We start from the raw sequence: 23,912 nt of genomic DNA, 5'->3' as shown, positions 1-23,912 counted from the left end.
ACAATTAATACCTTCTGCTTACATGAATGCAACTATTGCGCAATCCAGCTTAACATTTGACTGTCAGTGGAATAGGATGCAACCTTATTTAACAGCCTTCTGTGCAGAACTTTATCGAAGGTTTTTTGAAAATCAAAATGTCCTATTTCAACCAGGCTTGTGACCTCTTCAAAAAAAAGGCAACCAAATCGGTGACATAAGACCTCCATTGTCCCGGGTAGGGGCTCTGCTCTTTCCAAATGATCGCTCAGCATGTCTCAATTAATTCCTTCTAGCAGCTCGTCTAAAATTGAGGTCTAACTAACTGGCCTATAATTCCCAGGTTCTGATTTACTCCTCTTTTTAAATATAAGCATCACACATAACTTCTTCACTGCATAGGAACAATCCCAGACCTCAACAAACTGCTAAATATGTGAGCCACTGGTGGGCATAACACAACCCCCATTTTAACATTAAGACCTGGATGAGTTCTAACATCTTCCAGCCGCATGTGGCTAAAATTGAAGCCAAAGTCCCTTGGGCTCCCCTCAGCACTTCCGTCTCCCTGGCCTGGTCTCCATTAATCTCGCTATCACCTCAGGCTTAGTTTCCTGTTTCACCCTGAGCTGAACTTTCTTTTCTATATTTGATGTGTAACCAAGGCCACTTCTGAAACACTGCCCATCTTTGTCCCTGCTTCTGCCATACCACACCAGAGAATCTGAACCATTACTTAGCACCTGAAGGCTTGACTTTCCGATGCTTTCTTTGTTGGCCTCCATCCTCTTAAAAACTGTTTATTCAGAAGGCATAGTCCTTTTCCTCCCACTCAGTCCCACACCCCCTTGCTAAACTCTATTGCTTCCCTATACCCCAACAGTTTGATTAGAAGATCCTTACCAGTGTGTTTTAAATCTCACCATCTGCTCACCACTCCATCCCACCCCACCTTCAATACCTGTGCAATTTCCTTCATTGACAGCCTGTGCTCCCCTGACATCAGACAATTATTTATTGCTTGCCATCCTGCTTCACCGTTGACGGCTGTTTTCGTTTGTTATACCCATTCTCAGAATTGCTTCCCAAAATCCCTCTGCAATGCCACCATCCTTCCCAAATCCCCTATTCTTGACACCGCTCTTCCCAAATTGCTCTTGTCTCACCACCTCCCTGCTTTCAAAAGTCTCCTTAAAATCTTTCTATTCGTGTTTTCCCCCATGAATTCTTTCTCCTTTTTCTCTCCCAGAGTCCCATATTTTTTTTATAAAGTGCTCTGAGATACTGTCTCTGTGAGCTACAGAAATGTAAATTATTGAAACCATGCACAGCTGGCGATGCATAAATGATCTGATGCACCATGTCTACTGTATTCAGGTGTGATTAGGAAATAATCCCATAACATTCCCTGCTGCATGCTTTGAAAACCTGCACGTTTCAGGGGTTTCTTTAAATATGGGCTCTGCACTGAAATGTTCTACCTGTCTCAGGAATTCCAAGTCATCAGAAATGATTTGATAGTAGAATTTTGTGAGAACATCAGTTCTCTGTTAATGTGGAATGATCAGTCCAAAGTGTTTGTTTTCAAAATAGATTTGTCAGCGAGTTGATACTCTTGATATTGTCCAACACAGTCTTAACCCTGTATTCTGCAGCCTCCTGTGTTGTAGTAGGTTACTCTCCCAGCTTGCTCACTTTTTTTTAGGTGTCAGCCATGGCTCAGTGGTAACACTCTCGCCTCTGAATCAGAAGGTTGTGGGTTCAAGTCCCAATCCTGAGATTTGAGCACATAGGCCGGCGCGGACACGATGGGCCGAAGGGCCTCTATCCGTGCTGTATAACTCTATGACTCTATGACTCTAATCCAGTGCAGTGCAACCGAGTGAGTGCTGCAATGTTGGAGGTGCCGTCTTTCAGATGAGACATTAAATCGAGGCCCTGTCTGCCCTCTCAAATGGACATAAAGGATTGCATGGCACTATTTTGAAGGAGAGCAGGGAAGTTCTGGTATCCTGGCCTATTTTTATCTCTCAACCAACACTAAAATAGATTATCTTGTCATTATCACATTGCTGTTTGTGGACCTTGCTGTGTGCAAATTGGCTGCTGTGTTTCCTACATTACAACAGTACTTCAAAAAGTACTTTAATGGCTGAGAAGCGCTTTGGGGTGTCCTGAAGTCGTGAGAGGCACTATATAAATGCTTTTCTTTTTAGCTTGTGTCGTTAAGGCAAGACTGGTATTACTGTCTTCCTCTGGGCAGCATTAAGGAATTTCTGGATAGTTCTACCTTTGCCCTAGGAGGTAACTGGAGCATCTGGTGTATACCAAGATGCCCGGCACGATCCCTAGTTTGTGCTGTGTTGGCTGTCCTCAGTTGGAGCAGCAGATGGAATGCTGCATTTGGCCTCAACATTCATTGGCTAGGGGAAGGGGAAAATTGTCAGGCAGGATTTCTGCCCCGATCTCTCTTCAGTGATGCCGCCTATAAAACACATGTTTGTGGATGTTAATGAGAACAGTTTGAAGCTCGGCTGTAATGTCTTCCACGGTTGAATGGCCTGCTTGATGGTCACTGTGTATGCTCACGCATAAATAATACCTCACCTGAGAGAGATGCCAGCACTAGACAGTTTTTTAGTGCCAGTGAAACTGCTCCAGCAAGATTCAGTGCGTTGAGGAGAAAAAGCTGTCAATATTTTTAAAGAAAAGATTGTAGACCTCTGGAATTCCTCACTGTGAATAAACTGGATGTTGGCCTTTTCCCCATAATGTAATTTGTATATCACATGATCAAAAATGTGACCAAAGTAAATGGATTTAAATGCTGTGGGTGGGAACCATATTTGGAGACAAAGTCAGTACTTCACAGGTCACGTTTATACCACATGGCAGATATTAAAGTTATTTCTGCACGCCTAGTCGGTAGTATGTGTCAGAGATAGGGCTACAACACTATATTCCAATTCTCTGACCCACACTATCTACAAGTGCAGCTTACTGCAGAGTGCCAAATTAACCCCATTGCCTGATCAGTTACGAAATATATTCGCTAAAGGCAGTCACTCCAGCTGCAGCCTCCAGCCTCAAGAAGGCGCCAAATAATGTATTGTCTCATCTCTGTGGGATGGATGTGAACTGTAGTGAGTGAGAATTGGCAGTGTGCTGTGAGCAAATGAATTAACCTCAGCTCAATTTATTTTTTAAAAAGTGGAACATTGTGAATACGCAGTGTGTGGTCAGCATGTGAATGAGAAAAAAGCAAGTTAATGTTTTAGGTGGAGACTGACAGAACTTTTATCCCCGAAATAGAGAAGTTGAGGAAATGGGAAAGTTTGTGTGCTAAAGACACACTGTTTATTGGGTATAAAGTGATGCTGCTGCTTCTGTAGTAGCACTACAAAATGTGGATATAATGTTGGTTGAACCTCCTGATGCTGCGAGGAAACCAGTTGACGGGACAGATGAAATCATTTTCAGCTCTCTGTTAACGGGTAGAGCCATAATCAATCTTCCTGTGAAATTTCATTACAAACAGTGACTGTTCCAAGCATCATCTGCTGTTGGATAATTTGTTACAGGTGCCATCACTGGTGATTCTGCAGTTGTGACAGAAACGGTTGCAGCAAAAAACTGCCCGAGGATTATAAATCTTTTAGCCAAACGTTAAAAAGAACGATGTGGTGAGCGACCCCCTTAAATACCCCAGAATTTCAAGAGTCTGGTCACTTATCAAAAATAACTGAAGATTGCTCCAAACTATCCTCAAAACTTGAACTGTACCTGTGAAAGAAAGAAATTCATCGCCTTACATAACCTCAGGATGCCCCAAAGCGCTTCACAGCCAATAAAGTACTTTTTGAAGTGTAGGCACCGTTGTAATGTAGGAAACGCAGCAGCCAATTTGTGTCCAGCAAGGTCCCACAAACAGCAATGAGATAATGATCAGATAATCTGTTTTAGTTATGCTGGTTGAGGGGTAAATATTGGCCAAGTCCTGGAGAGGGACTTGAACCCACAACCTTCTGACACAGGCGAGAGCGCTACCACTGAGCAATGGAAGAAACAACAGCGACTGTTCCAAGCACGGCAACTGCACTGAATAACTTATGTACACAGCACTTAGCAGAATAACTGCATCAATCACAGCAACTGCAGGGAGCACTGCAACTGCACTAGTGTCAGCCCTAGCTCAGTGGTAGCGCTTTCGACTCTTGAGTCGGAGGGTTGTGGGTTCAAGTCCCATTCTGGCGATTTGAGCACATAAATTGGACTGCTACTTCACTGCAGTACTGAGGAAGTGCTGCACTCTTGGAGGTGCCATCTTTCAGATGAGATGTTAAACCAAGGACCCCGCCTTCTCTCTCTGGTGAATGTAAAAGATCTCACTGCACTATTCGAAGAAGAGCAGGGGAGTTCTCCCAGTGTCCTGACCAACATATATCCCTCAACCAACACCTAGGGCCCGATATTACCATGAACATAAGAAATAGGAGCAGCAGCAGGCCAATCGGCCCCTGGAGCCTGCTCCGCCATTCAATAAGATCATGGCTGATCTGATCCTAACCTCAAATCTAAATTCATGTCCAATTTCCTGCCCGCTCCCCGTAACCCCTAATTCCCTTTACTTCTAGGAAACTGTCGATTTCTGTTTTAAATTTATTTAATGATGTAGCTTCCACAGCTTCCTGGGGCAGCAAATTCCACAGACCTACTACCCTCTGAGTGAAGAAGTTTCTCCTCATCTCAGTTTTGAAAGAGCAGCCCCTTATTCTAAGATTATGCCCCCTAGTTCGAGTTTCACCCATCCTTGGGAACATCCTTACCGCATCCACCCGATCAAGCCCCTTCACAATCTTATAAGTTTCAATAAGATCGCCTCTCATTCTTCTGAACTCCAATGAGTAGAGTCCCAATCTACTCAACCTCTCCTCATATGTCCACCCCCTCATCCCCAGGATTAACCGAGTGAACCTTCTTTGTACTGCCTCGAGAGCAAGTATGTCTTTTCTTAAGTCCAAAACTGTATGCAGTATTCCAGGTGCGGTCTCACCAATACCTCATATAACTGCAGCAATACCTCCATGTTTTTATATTCTATCCCCCTAGCAATAAAAGCCAACATTCCGTTGGCCTTCTTGATCACCTGCTGCACCTGCATACTAACTTTTTGATTTTCTTGCACTAGGACCCCCAGATCCCTTTGTACTGCAGTACTTTCCAGTTTCTCGCCATTAAGATAATAACTTGCTCTCCGATTTTTCCTGCCAAAGTGCATAACCTCACATTTTCCAATATTGTATTGCATCTGCCAAATCTCCACCCACTCACCCAGCCTGTCTATATCCCCTTGTAGGTTTTTTATGTCCTCCTCACTCTCTATTTTCCCTCCCATCTTTGTATCATCATGGCGGCGGGTTTACGGCGGGGGGTCGATTAGTGAAATCATTCTGCTCTGCGCGCAATCGCAGGCTGATTGGATCCACTTACCTCTTGTTCCGGGTTCCCCGCTGCTAAGCTGCACAGCGGGCGGACTGCGCATGCGCAGTAAGGTTTGTTAGCTGGAGGAGCTCTATTTAAAGGGGCAGTCCTCCACTGACTGATGCTGCAAGAAATAGGAAAAGTTACAGCATGGAGCAGCCCAAGGGGAAGGCTGCTCCCAGGTTTAATGATGCTTCACTCCAGCTCTTATTGGATAGGGTGAGGAGGAGGGGGATAATATGTAATGTGAGTTGATATTACATATTATCCCCCTCCTCCTCACCCGATCCAGCTCTTATTGGATAGGGTGAGGAGGAGGGGGAGGACAGAGATCTTCCCCCCTGGAGGGCGGGAGGAAGCGGCCTGCCTCTGCCACCAAGAAGGCCTGGCTCGAGGTGGCAGAGGAGGTCACCTGCACCACCAACATATCGCGCACCTGCATACAGTGCAGGAGGTGCTGCAATGACCTAAGTAGGTCAGCCAAAGTGAGTACACTTACTCATTCCCCTACACTCCGTCTGCCACATCACCGTCCACATCTCCTTCTGCACTGCCAACACTATTCTGTCACATCACCCCTCACACCCACTCAAACCTCATCCTCATCTTACCTGCACTTACTCACCTCGCCAGTACTCATCCTGCCACTACCACTCAACCCAATCCTCATACAATCTCATGGCTCTATCTCCTACTCACCCTCTCATGCATCTCTTTCACAGTCAGCCTTACTCAACCTGCCACAGGGCATGCATCACGTATGTGCAGTAGGAAGCTTAAGGCAAACGTGTCGTGAGCGTGAAGGGGATGCACAAGGGTGTTTGAGGGTTTGTCATGGATTTTTACTTACATTTAATTTCTGATCAACTCACATTACATATTATATTGACACCACTACTGCCACGTCTTTGCGAATCTTGTCTGGTTTGTGCAATAATGCCCTTTCCTGAGGATCACTATGAAGACCCACAACTGATGCCACCCATTGTGTCACTGCAGAGTGGGTGTAGGTGTATTTGCAGGGCTCTTTTGTGCAGACGACTGAGAGACGTCGGCGATGTCCCCGGTGGCACCCTGGAAGGATGCGGAGGAGAAGTTGTTGAGGGCAGTGGTGACTTTGACAGCGGCAGGTAAGAAGATGGTGCTCGGGCCAGCCGGGAGCAGCTTGGCATGAAGGAGGCTGCAGATGTCCACGACTACATGTCAAGTGATTCTGAGCCTCCGTGTGCACTGCTGCTTAGAGAGGTCCAGGAAGCTGAGCCTCGGTCTGTGGACCCTGTGGTGAGGGTAGTGCCCCCTGCGACGCATCTCTCTCTGCGGTTGCCCTCCCTCCTGCTGTGCAGGTGGATGTGTCACAGCACTGTGTTGTGGAGCTCCACATGTCAGAGGCAGACAGCCTGGCCGGCGAGGCTGGTGATGCTGTTCACCCTCCGAGGAGGTCATGACTGCAGCTACGGCGGCCCCCATCCGGAAGATGTACATCTGAGGGGATCCGCAAGGTAGGTACATGTGTCTGGACACCGGGGTAAGTGTGCAAGTTGGTGAATTTTATTGTTAGGAGGAGGGTGGTGGAGGCCAAACTTTATCCAAAGTAACAGAGTGGCCTCCTGCAATGAGTGAGGGTCCCCCCCCCCCGACCTGTCAAATGGACCTTTGCAGCTGCCACAGGCTGATGGCTGCAACACGTCCATTTGAACCAGGAGTGTTTCCCCCAGTACGGGAAACAGTCCCAGTCAGTTGCAAAATCCCATCCCTGCTAAAATAACAGGTCAATCAGGTCTGTAAACAACCTGAAGTACCTGTTTAAGTACTTTAAGTGACACCCCGCCGGCTTTAATTGCCGGCGGGAGTCCCACATGCGGGGGCTGCACGCGCATGTCAGTGGGGAACCCGGAAATGGGGCGGGTTGGAGCCGGGCTCCTGACCCGCTCCGGGAATCCCTGATTTTCGTAGCCACCCCCGCAACGAACGCACCCGATCGCAGGTGCTAAAATCGAGCCCCTGATAACAGATGATCTGGTCATTTACTTCATTACCATTTGTAGGAGCTTGCTGTGTTCAACCTAGTTGCCTCGTTTCCTACATTACAACAGTGACTATACCTCTGAAGTACTTCATTGACTGGAAAGTGCTTTGGAACATTGAGGTTGTGAAAGGCGCTATATAAATGCAATTTATTTTTCTTTCTGAATATTAAACTTGCACTGCAGTAAAAGCAACCGCTGCTGATGTTCTCTCCGCCCCCCCCCCCCACCTTGTTGATTCTCAATATATTTTCCATACTTCTTGAATGAATTACGATTTATAAATAGCAACATTTCAAATTGGCCTTGGCCTACATGGCATTCACTAAATCTCCCTTTGAATGACAACAATGTCTCTAAGCCACACTGCTGTATACACATCAGATGAACACATGTTTTGGGGTTACCCTGTTTGCTGCAGCTGAGCTGAATGTCACTAAATATATTAGAGATTTAAAAGGGGTACTCAGTTCATGTGCACTGCAGTAGTTCTCATCCCTGCAAACAAGCACGTAAACAGCTGTCTGTTTTCCAAAGTCAGACCATTTCAAGAGGATCACACTTGCCAGCAAGAGCAAATTCTGCAACAGCATGCACATTTCATGGAGCCCTTGTACACCAGTGGTATTACATGTACATATTCCTGAAATACCAGACAGGCCAATGCAATTGCCATAGGTCACTGAACTTCTGTGTCAAAACAGAAGGAGGAATAACCCTTCATGGTTTTAAAGAAGGATAAGCAGTCTTACTCATCGGCCATTATATCCTGAAACTTGGATCAAGTGGCTGCCTTCACGTTAACCTTGCAGTAGTTGCTTCAGATTGGCGGTTGTTGAATCAAGTGAATATGGCAAGATTTTACACAGTGCAATTGGAATGTTGATATCCATGGACAGATCAAAATGATAAAGTTTTAAATTAACTAGCGCAAAAGTAAAATGTAATACTTAAAAGACATCAGGAAAGAGAAAAGGTATTCAGTGCAGCTGTAGCAGGGATCACTGCACACCAATACTGTAGAGGTAGAGGGGAATCATTGTACATAAATACTCTACAGTTGTAGAAGTGGAGCTGTGTACACATACTGTACAGCTGTAGAAGTAAATTACTACATGGATACTGTACAGATGTAGAAGTTGGTATTGTACTCCAATACAGCACGTCTTTAGAAGCAGTCGTGGTGAAAGAAAGGTTCAGTCTTAATGACCGTTGCTACCAGTATGTTCTTCATGTTCTCCTTTCTCTGGCTGAATAGTGTCCATTTGCAGTAGCCCCATCCTTTATATGCACAGTGTCCACAGAAGGTGGCCCTGTTCTGCTGTGGCCTGCTCTCCTCTGGCTATGCAATATCTGAACAGAGATTTCTTTGCCCCCCGCCCCCCCCCCCACCCCCAGCACCTTTCAAATCTCTGGCTGTGCAGTATCCATGTTCAGTGACCCACCCTTCTCCAGCTCTATAGTAGCTGTATTGTTGCCCCCCCCCCCCCCCACTTTGCCCTGGCCGTGAGTATCCATTTGCAGTAGCCCCATCCTTTATCTGCACAGTGTCCACAGAAGGTGGCCCTGTTCTGCTGTGGCCTGCTCTCCTCTGGCTATGCAATATCTGAACAGAGATTTCTTTGCCCCCCCCCCCAGCACCTTTCAAATCTCTGGCTGTGCAGTATCCATGTTCAGTGACCCACCCTTCTCCAGCTCTATAGTAGCTGTAATGTTGCCCCCCCCCCCCCCCACTTTGCCCTGGCCGTGATGGTCCTGAACTACTCTAGCTGAATAGTATCTGTGTATAATGCAGTTGCACTTCCTCAGCTGTGTGATATCTGTAGATAGTGGCCCTGCTTTTCTCATTTGGCAGGATACAAAAAAAATCTATTGCTTGCTCCTTAATTTGGTACAATTGAAAGCTATTTAAACCAGAGATAGTGGATGATGCCAAACCCACCTTTTCGGGTATTGTACAGTTGTGGCGAGGTGATGTTCAGAAAAACACGAGTTGCTCACGCTTTTGCCTTAGTCCCAGAGAATTACTGCACCTTTGCATTTTGTAAGAAGTTTATATGGTATACGAGCAGCAGAATCTCACACACTACATCTGCCTGATGGCAGAGCACTCTGCCAGGCAACCCTGTTATCTGGCACTCTTGTTAATTCTTCATTTGAAATTGAGCTTCTACGAGAAAACTCTGACTTGTCTGTTGTACTCTGTTCCATCTTCCTCCACATATTTCTCTGCCCTTAGCAACAACCAGGGTCAAAATTGTGAGACATCTTGTGCTTGTTTCAGGTACGTCTAGTTGCACCCTATTATACCACCTGATATACATTAAAACTCTGACGGAGCTGCAGATGGACCAATCTATGTGTTTTAAGATACTTATACATAGAAATTATAACACGGAAACAGGCCATTTGGCCTAACCAGTCCGTGTTGATGTTCGCTCTTCACACAAGCAAATAGTCCTAATCGCATTTACCCACTCTGTCCCATATCCTTTCATCCCCTTTTCCTTTGTCTACCTGTTGTATTGGACATATTCTCATTGTACTGAGAAGTTGGAATGATTATGCAGCAACAGATAGAGATGCACTGGAATTGCTGCATTTTCTACAATTAAATATGGCAAAGCAGAAAAGCTGAAGGTGAAGCAAGACCTTGAAGTATATAAGGAATAGGGGCATCATGAAGGACTTGTCCATATCTTCAGTACTTTTCATTTCCCAAGAGCAGGTACTGTCATCATTGCTTTTATATCAGTCCTTAAATGGAAGAATGTTCATGTCAGAAATACCTTTACTATGAGTATTTCTGCACTGCTGCATCCAATGAGGCTATATTCACAACCCACTAAACCCAGGGGGATGGTTGAATGCAATGTGTTTAAAAATTAAATTCACTCCATACTCAAATCTGGAGCCATTAGCGTAATCATGCATCAATCTACAATGTGTTGAAAGGCTGGAATTCAGGTCAGTGGTTTGGGAGGGAGTGCAGTTTTCTGCAGAACTAGCAATTCAGCTGCTTTTGGCAGCTTGGGAGCCTTGCACACCACTGCTGTTCTGCTCAGCGATGATGTTTAATGCTGCGATATTCCATTAAACCTAAACGGTTGAGAGGTGTGAGTGTTTTGGTTAATGCTTAATCTATGTTATCACCTGACCTGTAAATTTGGAAGTGGTTCTTTGCGATTCTGTAACACAACAACCAAAAGAAGAACAGAGGGAGGTGTTAGGGGATGGGGGAATTGAGTGTAAATATTTGGGAAAATGTAGATCATATGAAGGTCTGTTGGCTAATGAGATCATTGATACAATGGGTTTGAATATAGATGTAATGGGCTCAATTTTCAAAGTAAAAAATGAGTGGGGACGGAGGGGATGGGCATTGAAAATTGCCACCATTTCAGACCTGCCTCCAACCTGCCCATTTCCGGTTTTCACCGAGGCAGGTTGGGCCTTAGAAGCTTTCAAGGAGGCTTCAGGCCTCCATTTTTCTCGAATTCCCGATTTCAACCCCGGGCTATCGGTTTTACGCCTCATGAATGGAGGCGAGAAGGCCTGAGACTAACAGGTAGGTGCCTAGAAAGGCACAGCTTGTGGGGCAGAAGGAGCAGGAGGCAGGAGTGGTTCCCTCAGGCCCAACAAGCCGACCTGCACCTACCCCCGATTGTGTCGTTCCCCCCCCCACCCCTCCCCGATTGCAGATCCCCTTCCCCGGATCGTCCCCAATCCTCCCTGTCCTCCCAACCCCATGCCCCCCCCCCCCCATCTATACAAACAAAGACTTACCTGAACACATCCTCTCCCTGGCTGGTCTCCTGTCCCAACTGTCTCCTGTCAATCAGGCCAGTCGATTGGACGCGGGAAACTGACAAAAAAAAAGACGTCCTTACGTCAAAATGGTAAGGACGTCCAGGAAACCCGTACTAATGGGTTTTCTGACCTCAAATTGGCACCCCGCCCCCATCCTGGCTCGATTTTAAAATTGAGCCCAATATATTTGGATTTTCAAAAGGTACCACAGAGACTCATAACTAAGGTCAGAGCATATGGAATTAGGGGACAGGTAGCAGAATGGATAGCAAGCTGGCTACAAAATAGAAAAGAGAGTAGGGGTTAAAGGTAGTTACTCAGACTGGCAAAAGCTGGGAAGTGGTGTTCCACAAGGATCGGTGCTGGGACCACTGTTGTTCACAATTTACATTAATGATTTGGACTCGGGAATCGGAAGTACAATTTCAAAATTTGCGGACGGCACCAAATTGGGGGGTGTAGTTAATACAAAGGAAGAATGCAACATTAATAAACTTGCAGAATGGGCGTGTAAATGGCAAATGAATTTCAATATAGATAAGTGTGACATGGTGCATTTTGATAGGAAGAACAAGGAAGCCACATACTGCTTGGATAATAAGAGTCTAAATGGAATAGAGGAGCAAAGGAATCTAGGGGTACAGATACACATCACTAAAAGTAGCGACGCAGGTTAATAAGGCCATAAAAAAAGCAAACCAAGCACTGGGGTTCATTTCTAAAGGGATAGAATTGAAAAGCAGAGAAGTTATGTTAAATTTGTATAGAACCTTGGTTAGACTGCACCTGGAGTACTGTGCACAGTTCTGGGGCCCGATGTTAGCAGGGCTGCGGGTTCTCGGCGGGGGTGCTATCGGGCGCGTGGGTAATGTGCCCGGTGAAATTAGTCAGCTTCCCGTGCGATTGTAGCATCCAATCCACTAATTGGATTCACTTACCTGCTCCTCCGGGTTCCCCACTGCTGATCTGCACGTCGGGCGGGCTGCGCATGCGCAGCAAGATCTGTCAGCTGGAGGCGCTCTATTTAAAGGGGCAGTCCTCCACTGACAGATGCTGCAACAAATAGAAAAAATTACAGCATGGAGCAGCCCAGGGGGAAGGCTGCTCCCAGGTTTAATGATGCCTCATTCCAGGTATCAGTACATGGGGTGAGGAGGAGGGGGAGGACAGAGATCTTCCTCCCGGCGGGCGGGAGGAAGCGGCCTGCCTCTGCCACCAGAAAGGCCTGACTCGAGGTGGCAGAGGAGGTCACCAGCGCAACCAACATATCGCCCACCTGCATTTAGTGCAGGAGGCGCTCCAATGACCTCAGTAGGTCAGCCAAAGTGAGTACACGTACTCTTTCCCCGACACTCCGTCTGCCACATCACCGCCCCCACCCCACATCTTCAGCACTGCCAACACTACTCTGTCACATCACCCCTCATACCCACTCAAACCTCATCCTCATCTTACCTGTACCTACTCACCTCGCCAGTACTCATCCCGCCACTACCACTCAACCCAATCCTCATACAATCTCATGGCTCTATCTCATACTCACCCTCTCGTGCATCTCTTTCACGGCCAGCCTCACTCAACCTGCCACTACCTGTGCTGCAGCCATAGGGCATGCATCACGTATGTGCAGTAGGCAGCGTAAGGCAAACGTGTCGTGAGCATGAAGGGGATGCACAAGGGTGTTTGAGGGTTTGTCATGGTTGTTACTTATATTGAATTTCTGACCAACTCACATTACATATTATATTGGCACCACTACTGCCATGTCTTCGCGAATCCTGTCTGGTTTGTGCAATAATGCCCTCTCCTGAGGATCACTATGAGGACCCACAGCTGATGCCACCCATTGTGTCACTGCAGAGTGGGTGTAGGTGTATTTGCAGGGCTCTTTTGTGCAGACGACTGAGAGACATCGGCGATGTCCCCGGTTGCACCCTGGAAGGATGCAGAGGAGAAGTTGTTGAGGGCAGTGGTGACTTTGACAGCGACAGGTAAGAAGATGGTGCTCGGGCCAGCCAGGAGGAGCTCGGCATGAAAGAGGCTGCAGATGTCCACGACTACATGTCGAGTGACTCTGAGCCTCCGTGTGCACTGCTGCTCAGAGAGGTCCAGGAAGCTGAGCCTCGGTCTGTGGACCCTGTGGCGAGGGTAGTGCCCTCTGCGACGCATCTCTCTCTGCGGTAGCCCTCCCTCCTGCTGTACAGGTGGATGTGTCACAGCACTCTGTTGTGGAGCTCCACGTGTCAGAGGTGGACGGCGTGGATGGCAAGGCTGGTGATGCTGTTCGCCCTCCGCGGAGGTCATGACTGCAGCTACGGCGGCGCCCATCCGGAAGATGTACATCTGTGGGGGTCCGCAAGGTAGGTACATGTCTCCGGACCCCGGGGTAAGTGTGCAGGTTGGTGACTTTGACTGTCAGGAGGAGGGTGGTGGAGGCCAAACTTTGTCCCAAGTGACTCCTGCAATGGGTGAGGGTCTCCACCCCCCCCAACCCCCACTTCCCCCCCCCCTCTCTCCCGCCCCCCTATCTCTTCCCCCCCCCCCTCTCTCTTCCCCCCCCCCCCTCTCTCTCCCCCCCCCTCTCTCTCTCTCTTCCCCCCCTCTCTCTCTCTCTTCCCCCCCCCCCCACTCTCTCTCTCCCCCCCCCCCCCACTCTCTCTCTCCCCCCCCCCCACTCTCTCTCTCCCCCCCCCCCCACTCTCTCTCTCCCCCCCCCCCACTCTCTCTCTCCCCCCCCCCCACTCTCTCTCTCCCCCCCCCCCCCACTCTCTCTCTCCCCCCCCCCCCCCCACTCTCTCTCTCCCCCCCCCCCCCACTCTCTCTCTCCCCCCCCCCCACTCTCTCTCTCCCCCCCCCCCACTCTCTCTCTCCCCCCCCCCCACTCTCTCTCTCCCCCCCCACTCTCTCTCTCCCCCCACTCTCTCTCTCTCCCCCCCCACTCTCTCTCTCTCCCCCCCCCACTCTCTCTCTCCCCCCCCCCCCCCACTCTCTCTCTTCCCCCCCCCCCACTCTCTCTCTCCCCCCCCCCCCCACTCTCTCTCTCCCCCCCCCCCCACTCTCTCTCTCCCCCCCCACTCTCTCTCTCCCCCCCCCCCCCACTCTCTCTCTCCCCCCCCCCACTCTCTCTCTCCCCCCCCCCCCACTCTCTCTCTCCCCCCCCCCCACTCTCTCTCTCCCCCCCCCCACTCTCTCTCTCCCCCCCCCCCCCCCACTCTCTCTCCCCCCCCCCCCACTCTCTCTCTCCCCCCCCCCCCACTCTCTCTCTCCCCCCCCCCCACTCTCTCTCTCCCCCCCCCCCACACCCTCTCTCCCCCCCCCACTCTCTCTCTCCCCCCCCCCCACTCTCTCTTCCCCCCCCCCCGCTCTCTCCCCCCCCCCCCCCGCTCTCTTCCCCCCCCCCCCACTCTCTCCCCCCCCCCCCGCTCTCTTCCCCCCCCCCCCACTCTCTCCCCCCCCCCCCACTCTCTCTCCCCCCACTCTCTCTCCCCCACTCTCTCTCCCCCCACTCTCTCTCCCCCCACTCTCTCTCCCCCCCCCCCACTCTCTCCCCCCCCCCCCACTCTCTCTCCCCCCCCCCCCCCACTCTCTCTCCCCCCCCCCACTCTCTCTCCCCCCCCCCACTCTCTCTCCCCCCCCCCACTCTCTCTCCCCCCCCCCCCCACTCTCTCTCCCCCCCCCCCACTCTCTCTCCCCCCCCCCACTCTCTCTCCCCCCCCCCACTCTCTCTCCCCCCCCCCACTCTCTCTCCCCCCCCCCACTCTCTCTCTTCCCCCCCCCCCACTCTCTCTCTTCCCCCCCCCCACTCTCTCTCTCCCCCCCCCCACTCTCTCTCCCCCCCCCCCCCACTCTCTCTCCCCCCCCCACTCTCTCTCCCCCCCCCACTCTCTCTCTCCCCCCCCCCCACTCTCTCTCTCCCCCCCTCCACTCTCTCTCCCCCCCCCCCCCACTCTCTCTCTCCCACCCCCCCACTCTCTCTCCCCCCCCCCCCACTCTCTCTTCCCCCCCCCCCCCACTCTCTCTTCCCCCCCCCCCACTCTCTCTTCCCCCCCCCCCCCACTCTCTCTCCCCCCCCCCACTCTCTCTCCCCCCCCCCCACTCTCTCTCCCCCCCCCCCCACTCTCTCTCCCCCCCCCCCCACTCTCTCTCCCCCCCCCCCCCACTCTCTCTCCCCCCCCCCCACTCTCTCTCCCCCCCCCACTCTCTCTCCCCCCCCCCACTCTCTCTCCCCCCCCCCCCACTCTCTCTCCCCCCCCCCCACTCTCTCTCCCCCCCCCCCACTCTCTCTCCCCCCCCCCCACTCTCTCTCCCCCCCCCCCCACTCTCTCTCCCCCCCCCACTCTCTCTCCCCCCCCCCACTCTCTCTTCCCCCCCCACTCTCTCTTCCCCCCCCACTCTCTCTTCCCCCCCCACTCTCTCTTCCCCCCCCCACTCTCTCTTCCCCCCCCCACTCTCTCTTCCTCCCCCCACTCTCTCTTCCTCCCCCCCCTCTCTCTTCCCCCCCCACTCTCTCTTCCCCCCCCACTCTCTCTTCCCCCCCCCACTCTCTCTTCCCCCCCACTCTCTCTTCCCCCCCCCACTCTCTCTTCCCCCCCCCACTCTCTCTTCCCCCCCCCACTCTCTCTTCCCCCCCCCACTCTCTCTTCCCCCCCCCACTCTCTCTTCCCCCCCCCACTCTCTCTTCCCCCCCCCCACTCTCTCTTCCCCCCCCCACTCTCTCTTCCCCCCCCCACTCTCTCTTCCCCCCCCCCACTCTCTCTTCCCCCCCCCCACTCTCTCTTCCCCCCCCCACTCTCTCTTCCCCCCCCCCACTCTCTCTTCCCCCCCCCACTCTCTCTTCCCCCCCCCCCCACTCTCTCTTCCCCCCCCCCCACTCTCTCTTCCCCCCCCCCCACTCTCTCTTCCCCCCCCCCCACTCTCTCTTCCCCCCCCCCCACTCTCTCTTCCCCCCCCCCCCACTCTCTCTTCCCCCCCCCCACTCTCTCTTCCCCCCCCCCACTCTCTCTTCCCCCCCCCCACTCTCTCTTCCCCCCCCCCACTCTCTCTTCCCCCCCCCCACTCTCTCTTCCCCCCCCCCACTCTCTCTTCCCCCCCCCCCACTCTCTCTTCCCCCCCCCCCACTCTCTCTTCCCCCCCCCCCACTCTCTCTTCCCCCCCCCCACTCTCTCTTCCCCCCCCCCCACTCTCTCTTCCCCCCCCCCCACTCTCTCTTCCCCCCCCCCACTCTCTCTTCCCCCCCCCCACTCTCTCTTCCCCCCCCCCACTCTCTCTTCCCCCCCCCACTCTCTCTTCCCCCCCCCACTCTCTCTTCCCCCCCCCACTCTCTCTTCCCCCCCCCCACTCTCTCTTCCCCCCCCCCCACTCTCTCTTCCCCCCCCCCCACTCTCTCTTCCCCCCCCCCCACTCTCTCTTCCCCCCCCCCACTCTCTCTTCCCCCCCCCCACTCTCTCTTCCCCCCCCCACTCTCTCTTCCCCCCCCCACTCTCTCTTCCCCCCCCCACTCTCTCTTCCCCCCCCCCCACTCTCTCTTCCCCCCCCCCACTCTCTCTTCCCCCCCCCACTCTCTCTTCCCCCCCCCACTCTCTCTTCCCCCCCCCCCACTCTCTCTTCCCCCCCCCCACTCTCTCTTCCCCCCCCCCCCACTCTCTCTTCCCCCCCCCCCACTCTCTCTTCCCCCCCCCCCACTCTCTCTTCCCCCCCCCCCACTCTCTCTTCCCCCCCCCCCCACTCTCTCTTCCCCCCCCCCCCCACTCTCTCTTCCCCCCCCCCCCCACTCTCTCTTCCCCCCCCCCCCCCACTCTCTCTTCCCCCCCCTCCTCTCCTCTCTCCTCTCCCCCCTCCTCTCCTCTCCCCCCTCCTCTCCTCTCCCCCCTCCTCTCCTCTCCCCCCCTCCTCTCCTCTCCCCCCCTCCTCTCCTCTCCCCCCCCCCCCTCCTCTCCCTCCCCCCTCCTCTCCCCTCCTCTCCCCCCCCCCCCCCCCTCCTCTCCCTCCCCTCCTCTCCCCCCCCCCTCCTCCCCTCCCTCCCCTCCTCTCCCCCCCCCCTCCTCCCCCCTCGTCCCTCTCCCCTCCTCCTCGTCTCCCCCCCCCCCTCGTCTCTCTCCCCCCCTCGTCTCTCTCCCCTCCCCCCCCCCCCCCCTCGTCTTCCCCCCCCCCCCCCCTTTGCAGCTGCCACAGGTCCATTTGAACTGGGAGTGCTTCCCCCAGTGTGGGAAACACTCCCAGTTTGCTCTAAAATCCCACCCCTCCTCATAATCCCTTAATCAGGTCAGTTAATGACCTGAACAGGCAAAATAAATACCTTCAAGTGGTACCCCGCTGGCTTTAATTGCCTGCGGGATTCCCACCAGCGGCGGCTGCGTGCGCACGCCGGCGCGTTAGCGGGGAACCCGGAAGTGCGCGGGTTCGAGGTGGGCTCTGGTCCCGCTCCGGGATTTCCTGATTTTCGGGGCCCCCCCGCCAGGAACGCACCCGCTGGCGGGTGCTAAAATGCTGCCCCTGGTCTCTGTTATAAAAAGGATATAACAGAGTGTCAAGAAGGTGCAAAAAAGATTCACAAGGATGATACCAGAACTAAGAGGATATACGTATCAGGAAAGGCTGAACAGGCTGGGCCTCTTTTCTCTAGAAAAGAGAAGGATTGAAGTGTGACCTGATAGCGGTATTTAAGATAATGAAATGGTTTGATAGGGTGGACATAGAGAAAATGTTTCTACTTGTGGGTTTGTCCAAAATTAGAGGTCATAAATATAAGATAGTCGCTAATAAATCCAATAAGGAATTCAGGAGAAATCTCTTTACCCAAAGAGTGGTAAGAATGTGGAACGTGCTACCACAAGGAGTAGTTGAGGCAAATAGCATAGATGCATTTAAGGGGGAGCTACATAAGCACATGTGGAAGAAAGGAATAGAAGGATATGCTGTTGGGGTTAAATGAAGAGGGGTGGGTGGAGGCTCGTGTGGAGCATAAATGCCGGTGTGGACAAATTGGGCCGAATGGCCTGTTTCTGTGTTGTAGACTCTATGGAATTGTAAAGCCTTCACCTATTTACCAGTGATCGGTTTTATCTCCATTTATAGTGCTGGCCCACCATTGGGTTCTGTTAGATATTAATCATGATATTAAAATAAAGATTTAAACCTTTCTGCTTTTGTTTTGAAGGATATAGGTAGGTGATTGTCCATAATATTGACTCCACATTGCGTAAGGAATTACAAGAGATGACCCAACATTCAGTAACATTTGATCAGATTCATTTCAAGAAGAATGTCACAGGCATTTCTGTGAATGAGAGCAACCTCTGATGAGGGGAACATGTAGGAAACTCGTAATGTTTATCATTTTTGTTTATGTTACTCTGCTTTAAGTTGAGTTGCTTTTCATAACTTATAGTATTAAAAAAAACTCTAGCTTGGCTCTTTGCCCCTACCAAACAGTTGGACGTGTCTTCTAGACAGTATACATACTTGGCAGTCATCATACTTGCAACATCATACTCACTAGCCAGAAGGGTCCATGGCATATATTCTGTTTATGCTGTGTTTCTGTGGTTAAAATGGGTGAGCGTGATTGATTTTAGTAAGTGCTTGTATGTTTTGAACAGACACCCCATTGTGGAAGCTGATTGTGGCTAGAATTGAATCAGGTGGTTTATTCTTGTTTGAGAAGATCAGGGTCCGAATACATTTAGATTTCACTTAAGTGGTGTATGGGCTGTCTGCCAGTGAGGCTGTATTAAAGACCCTTACCTGCACATGACTACAGAAATTCTTTTCCAAGACCCATGTGTACAGTAAAATGTATTTACTGACTTTAATTACCATTTAGTTGGGAAGTGTATGTGGGAGAGACTAGAACTAGGGGCCACAGTTTAAAAATAAGGGGTCTCCCATTTAAGACGAAGATGAGGAGAATTTTTTTCTCTGAGGGTCGTGAGTCTGTGGCATGCCCTTCCCCAGAGAGCAGTGGAGGCAGGGTCATTGAATATTTTTAAGGTTGAGTTAGATAGATTCCTGATTAACAAGGGAGTCAAAGGTTATAGTAAGTAGACGGGAAAGTAGGGTTGAGGTCGCAATCGGATCAGCCATGATCTTATCAAATGGCAGTGCAAGCTCGAGGGGCCAAATGGCCTACTCCTGCTCTTAATTCATATGTTCGTAATGTAATATATACACGAGATGCACTAGAACCACAGTCTGTGTGATATAATATGTACATAAAGGAACTCTGAGCCACAATGTGTGTGATATAATGGCCCGGAATTTGCTGTAGAGGGGTATCTAGTGGCGTGCCCTGTTAGACTTTTTCCTGCACCCTTCAGCTCAAAATGTTTTGCCCTGTAAGTTGCTGGAAGTGTGAGATGATAACGGAGTGACGAGGATAATAAGGTATCTGGGACCTTGGTGAACAACAGGACCTTCAGTGTATTTCCTTAATCAATGAGATGTAAGGATTGAGAAATAAACAGAGGATGGACTGAGAAGGAGGGTGAATTAGAGTGGATGAATTCAAGGTCAAATCAGGTAAAGAAAGTGAAATAAGAGAGGGAAAGAAAGATTGGATTAAGAGTGAGGAAAAAAAGAGAGATAGAAAGAAAAAGTAAGAAAATAAGTTTAAAACTTGACATTTTTAAAATCTCCAACAACAATTCACTACCTCCACAGTTTGAACTGGTCACTTTCTGGGCCAGAGAGGTTGATTGGCAGTAATTAACAATTATCACAACAACTGGAGCAAAATGTCCCAAGGCGCTTCACAGGAGCGTTATCAAACCACATTTGACACCCAGCCGCATAAGGAGATATTACGACAGGTGACCAAATGCTTTGTCAAAGCGATAGATTTTAAGGAGAGACTTAAAGGAGGATAGAGAGGCGGAGAAGTTTAGGGAGGGAATTCCAGAGCTTAAGGCCTAGGCAGCTGAAGGCATGGCGATTAAAATCGGGATGAACAAGAGGCAAGAATTGGAGGAGCGCAGAGATCTCAGAGTTGTAGGACTGGAGGAGGTTACAGAGATAGGGAGGGGCGAGGCCATGGAGGGATTTGAAAACAAGGATGAGAATTTTAAAATTGAGGCATTCCCGAACTGGGAGCCAATTTAGGTCAGCGAGCACAGGGGTGATATGAACGGGATTTGGTGCCAGTTAGGATACGGGCAGCAGAGTTTTGGATGAGCTCATGTATATGGAGGGTGGAAGATGGGAGACCAGCCAGAAGATCATTGGAATAGTCATTTTGTTAAAAAAGTACTTACACTATTAATTACTAGACTTTCTGCGGCAAGTTTAATGGGCAATTAATGTGCAAATGCAGCAACTTGAAACTCATGGGGAAGATAAGGGCGAGATACTGTGTACAGTTCTGGTCACCCTATTACAGAAAGGATATTATTAAACTAGAAAGAGTGCAGAAAAGATTTACTAGGATGCTACCGGGACTTGATGGTTTGACTTATAGGGAGAGGTTAGATAGACTGGGACTTTTTTCCCTGGAGAGTAGGAGGTTCAGGGGTGATCTTATAGAAGTCTATAAAATAATGAGGGCCATAGATAAGGTAGATAGTCAAAATCTTTTCCCAAAGGTAGGGGAGTCTATAACGAGGGGACATAGATTTAAGGTGAGAGGGGAGCGATACAAAAGGGTCCAGAGGGGCAATTTTTTCACTCAAAGCGGTGGTGAGTGTCTGGAACGAGCTGCCAGAGGCAGTAGTAGAGGCGGGTACAATTTTGTCTTTTAAAAAGCATTTGGACAGTTACATGGGTAAGATGGGTATAGAGGGATATGGGCCAAGTGCAGGCAATTGGGACTAGCTTAGTGGTATAAACTGGGCGACATGGACATGTTGGGCCGAAGGGCCTGTTTCCATGTTGTAAACTTCTATGCTGTTCTCACGAAGCTGTGGGGCTCTGCACCTGCAATGTGTGGGTGATATAATGTATACACAGCAGCACTGGAACCGCATTGCATGTAATATAATCCCTACATGAGGTGCTGGATCTGTACCATGGGGCACTGGGATTGCAATGTGTGTGTGGTGCAATCTATACATGGGGCACTGGAACTGCAGTGTGTGTGATATAGTGTATACACGAAGGGTACTGGGAATGCAATGTGTGTAGTGTAATGTATATAAGGGGTACTGGAACTGCAACTTGAATGCATGGCCTCTGGAACCACAGCATGTGTAGTATAATGTACAGACGCAGTGTTACCTGTGTCTCAATTGTAAGGTCTTGGATTAAGTTGAATGGGATTTAGCCAGTTGTTGCACCTTGGCTTCAGATATTTGTCCTGTGCAGTGCCCCGGATGGTATTTCAGGTTTCCTTTCCAACTGCAGTATGCTCAAACTACGACTGCGGATTAGGTTTGGTGCTGTTGACTAAGAAAAGCTGAAATTCCTCCACTTCCAACTCGAGCAGGCCACAGCCATGCTTAACATAAAGAAAACAGCACAGACATTCCCTTGTATTTTTTTATATAAGAAAACGCATGGAAAGTTGACTAGGAATACCTCCGCCTTTTCGCTGGTGTTTGTAGCCATTTACTTTTTTGAAGTCAAGTTTAAAATTGTCTGTGCTTTAAAGAAAGTATTAAAGTTGTAAGGTTGTAAAGTTGTTTTGTGCCTTCATGTTAACCCTTTATTGTCTATCTCTAGTATAAGATGGTGTTGGACTAAACTCATCTTTTTAATATAAAATAAAAACAGAAAATGGTGGAAACACTCAGCAAATCAGGCAGCATCTATGGAGAAAGAAAGAGTTAATGCTTCAGGTCGATGACCTCTCATCAGAACTACAGATCTTTTTAATCCCTTGTTGCATTTGTCTCTGCAGGCTGTGTGCCAGTTACCCCCAAAAGCTGCTGGTTCCAGTGTGGATCACAGATAAAGAACTGGAGAGTGTTGGGACCTTCAGGTCTTGGAAAAGGATACCTGTGGTCGTTTACAGGTGAAGTTTTTAAGTTTTGATTGTTATAACTTCCTTCCTCTCAGAGGCCTCCAGCAGGAGCTCTGCACTAAATGACCAAATAAGATGGCTTTCTTCATTGCCTATCATGTGCAATAAACCACATTATTAATGAGCTCCATTCAGTGACTGGTTACAGTGGATAATTAAATAAAGAACTGATTGAAAGCTTCTGTCCTAATGGAAACTAGAGGGAATAATAAAATTTAGCATAGTTTGTTCAGAAATTCATGGTTCACAAGGTGCTAGAATCTAGTTAAGGTCCAGTTTACAAGACAAAGATTCCTTGGCTCTATTTTAAGAGCAATGAGTTCTCCAAGTGCCCTGGCCAGCATTCCTTCCTCTGCCAACTGCATCAAAAAAAACAGATTAACAGCTCATTGATCTCATTGTTGCTTATGGGACCGACTGTGCTGCCACTTTCACCTGCATAATCATAATTCTTAAGAGTAATTCATTGTATGTGATGTTGACATCTTTCCTAGAGACACAATAAAGCACTATAAAAACGCAAGTTTTTTTCTTAATATTGTCATTGTTAATGATTGTTCGTGCTTCCGTGACATTGTTAGGAATGTGGTGTGAGCATGTCCTCTCTAAATCATTACTGAAACATCTATGATTTAAAGTAGAAAGAACTCGCATTTATATAGTGCTTTATGTCCTCATGATATTCCACAACTCTTCAAAACCAACAAGCAAACATGGCTGCCAATTTGTGCACCGAATGGTCCCCCAAACAACAAATTAATGAATGACCTGTTAATCTATTCTTGATGCAGTTGTTTGAGAGAGGAATGTTGACCAGGACACTGGGAAAACTCTTGAATATTTCAATTTTAAAATATTAACTTTGTTCTGAAGTATTCTGAGATTTGAAGTGCACTTTCATATATTGCTTTTTCTACTCACCAAGCTAAACTTCTGGAAAGGAGCATGTTAATGTGCTAGCCTTTCTCTGAAGGTTCAAATACCAAAATTCATAAGTTAAATGAGGAAGCTATGAGTAAAAAGGGAAGTTTTTTGTTTTTTTTAACCTAAAGGGTAATGGAGTTGTGAAGCAAGCCACCAGGAAAACAGTCGGTTTAATTTAAACACAGCACCTTTTTCAACAGCCTGCACCATGTCCGGTAGAGTGCCTCTAACTGCTTATAAACTCCACACAGCTTAGGTTTAAATAGACATCCTCGTAATTTGAATTCCAGCTGCAGCCACCATACAGCACTTGCCAATATTAAAAATGAGCTCCAAAGCCACATGGCCCCATAAGTTAGTTTTTATTTCAAGATTAGCCATTATTGTGCTTGTGAAAAGATGACAAAACGATTGTTTTTGAAATGCATTGAGAGATCTGGAACTCGGCAAAATAGAGAATATTGAGCATGAGCTACATTCCGCTGCACACAGCCTGTTCAGTGCATCTGAATATTGTACTACTCGCACGCACCGTGCTACTCCACATCACCCATGTCAATGCACTAGCACACTGTTACTCCACACTACCCATATCGGTGCTCTCATACATTATGTCACCTTGGCCCTGAACCCTATCTCCCAACACAGTATCTAACATGGTGAAGGGTTATCCACTTTATTCTATCTTGGAGAATACCAACAAGCTTCATGTTTCTATTAATTTATGTACAAGAGATATGATC

General features: G+C 49.4%; 1 protein-coding gene across 6 annotated transcripts in view; it reads left to right on the top strand.

Annotated features, from left to right (window-relative positions):
* mtmr4 (myotubularin related protein 4) overlaps positions 1–23,912 on the top strand; it is a 112,095-nt gene that overhangs the window by 60,068 nt on the left and 28,115 nt on the right. For all 6 annotated transcript variants that reach the window (XM_068008105.1, XM_068008101.1, XM_068008103.1 and 3 more), the window contains one exon: positions 22,123–22,236. In XM_068008105.1, the coding sequence (XP_067864206.1) occupies positions 22,123–22,236 (114 nt within the window). The remainder of the gene's footprint in view (positions 1–22,122; positions 22,237–23,912) is intronic.

The sequence above is a fragment of the Heptranchias perlo genome, chromosome 28 (genome assembly GCF_035084215.1).
Source record: "Heptranchias perlo isolate sHepPer1 chromosome 28, sHepPer1.hap1, whole genome shotgun sequence".
Classification (NCBI taxonomy): Eukaryota; Metazoa; Chordata; class Chondrichthyes; order Hexanchiformes; family Hexanchidae; genus Heptranchias; species Heptranchias perlo.
The sequence above is the reverse complement of the archived record's forward strand: the minus strand, read 5'-3'. Positions and strand labels throughout refer to the sequence as shown.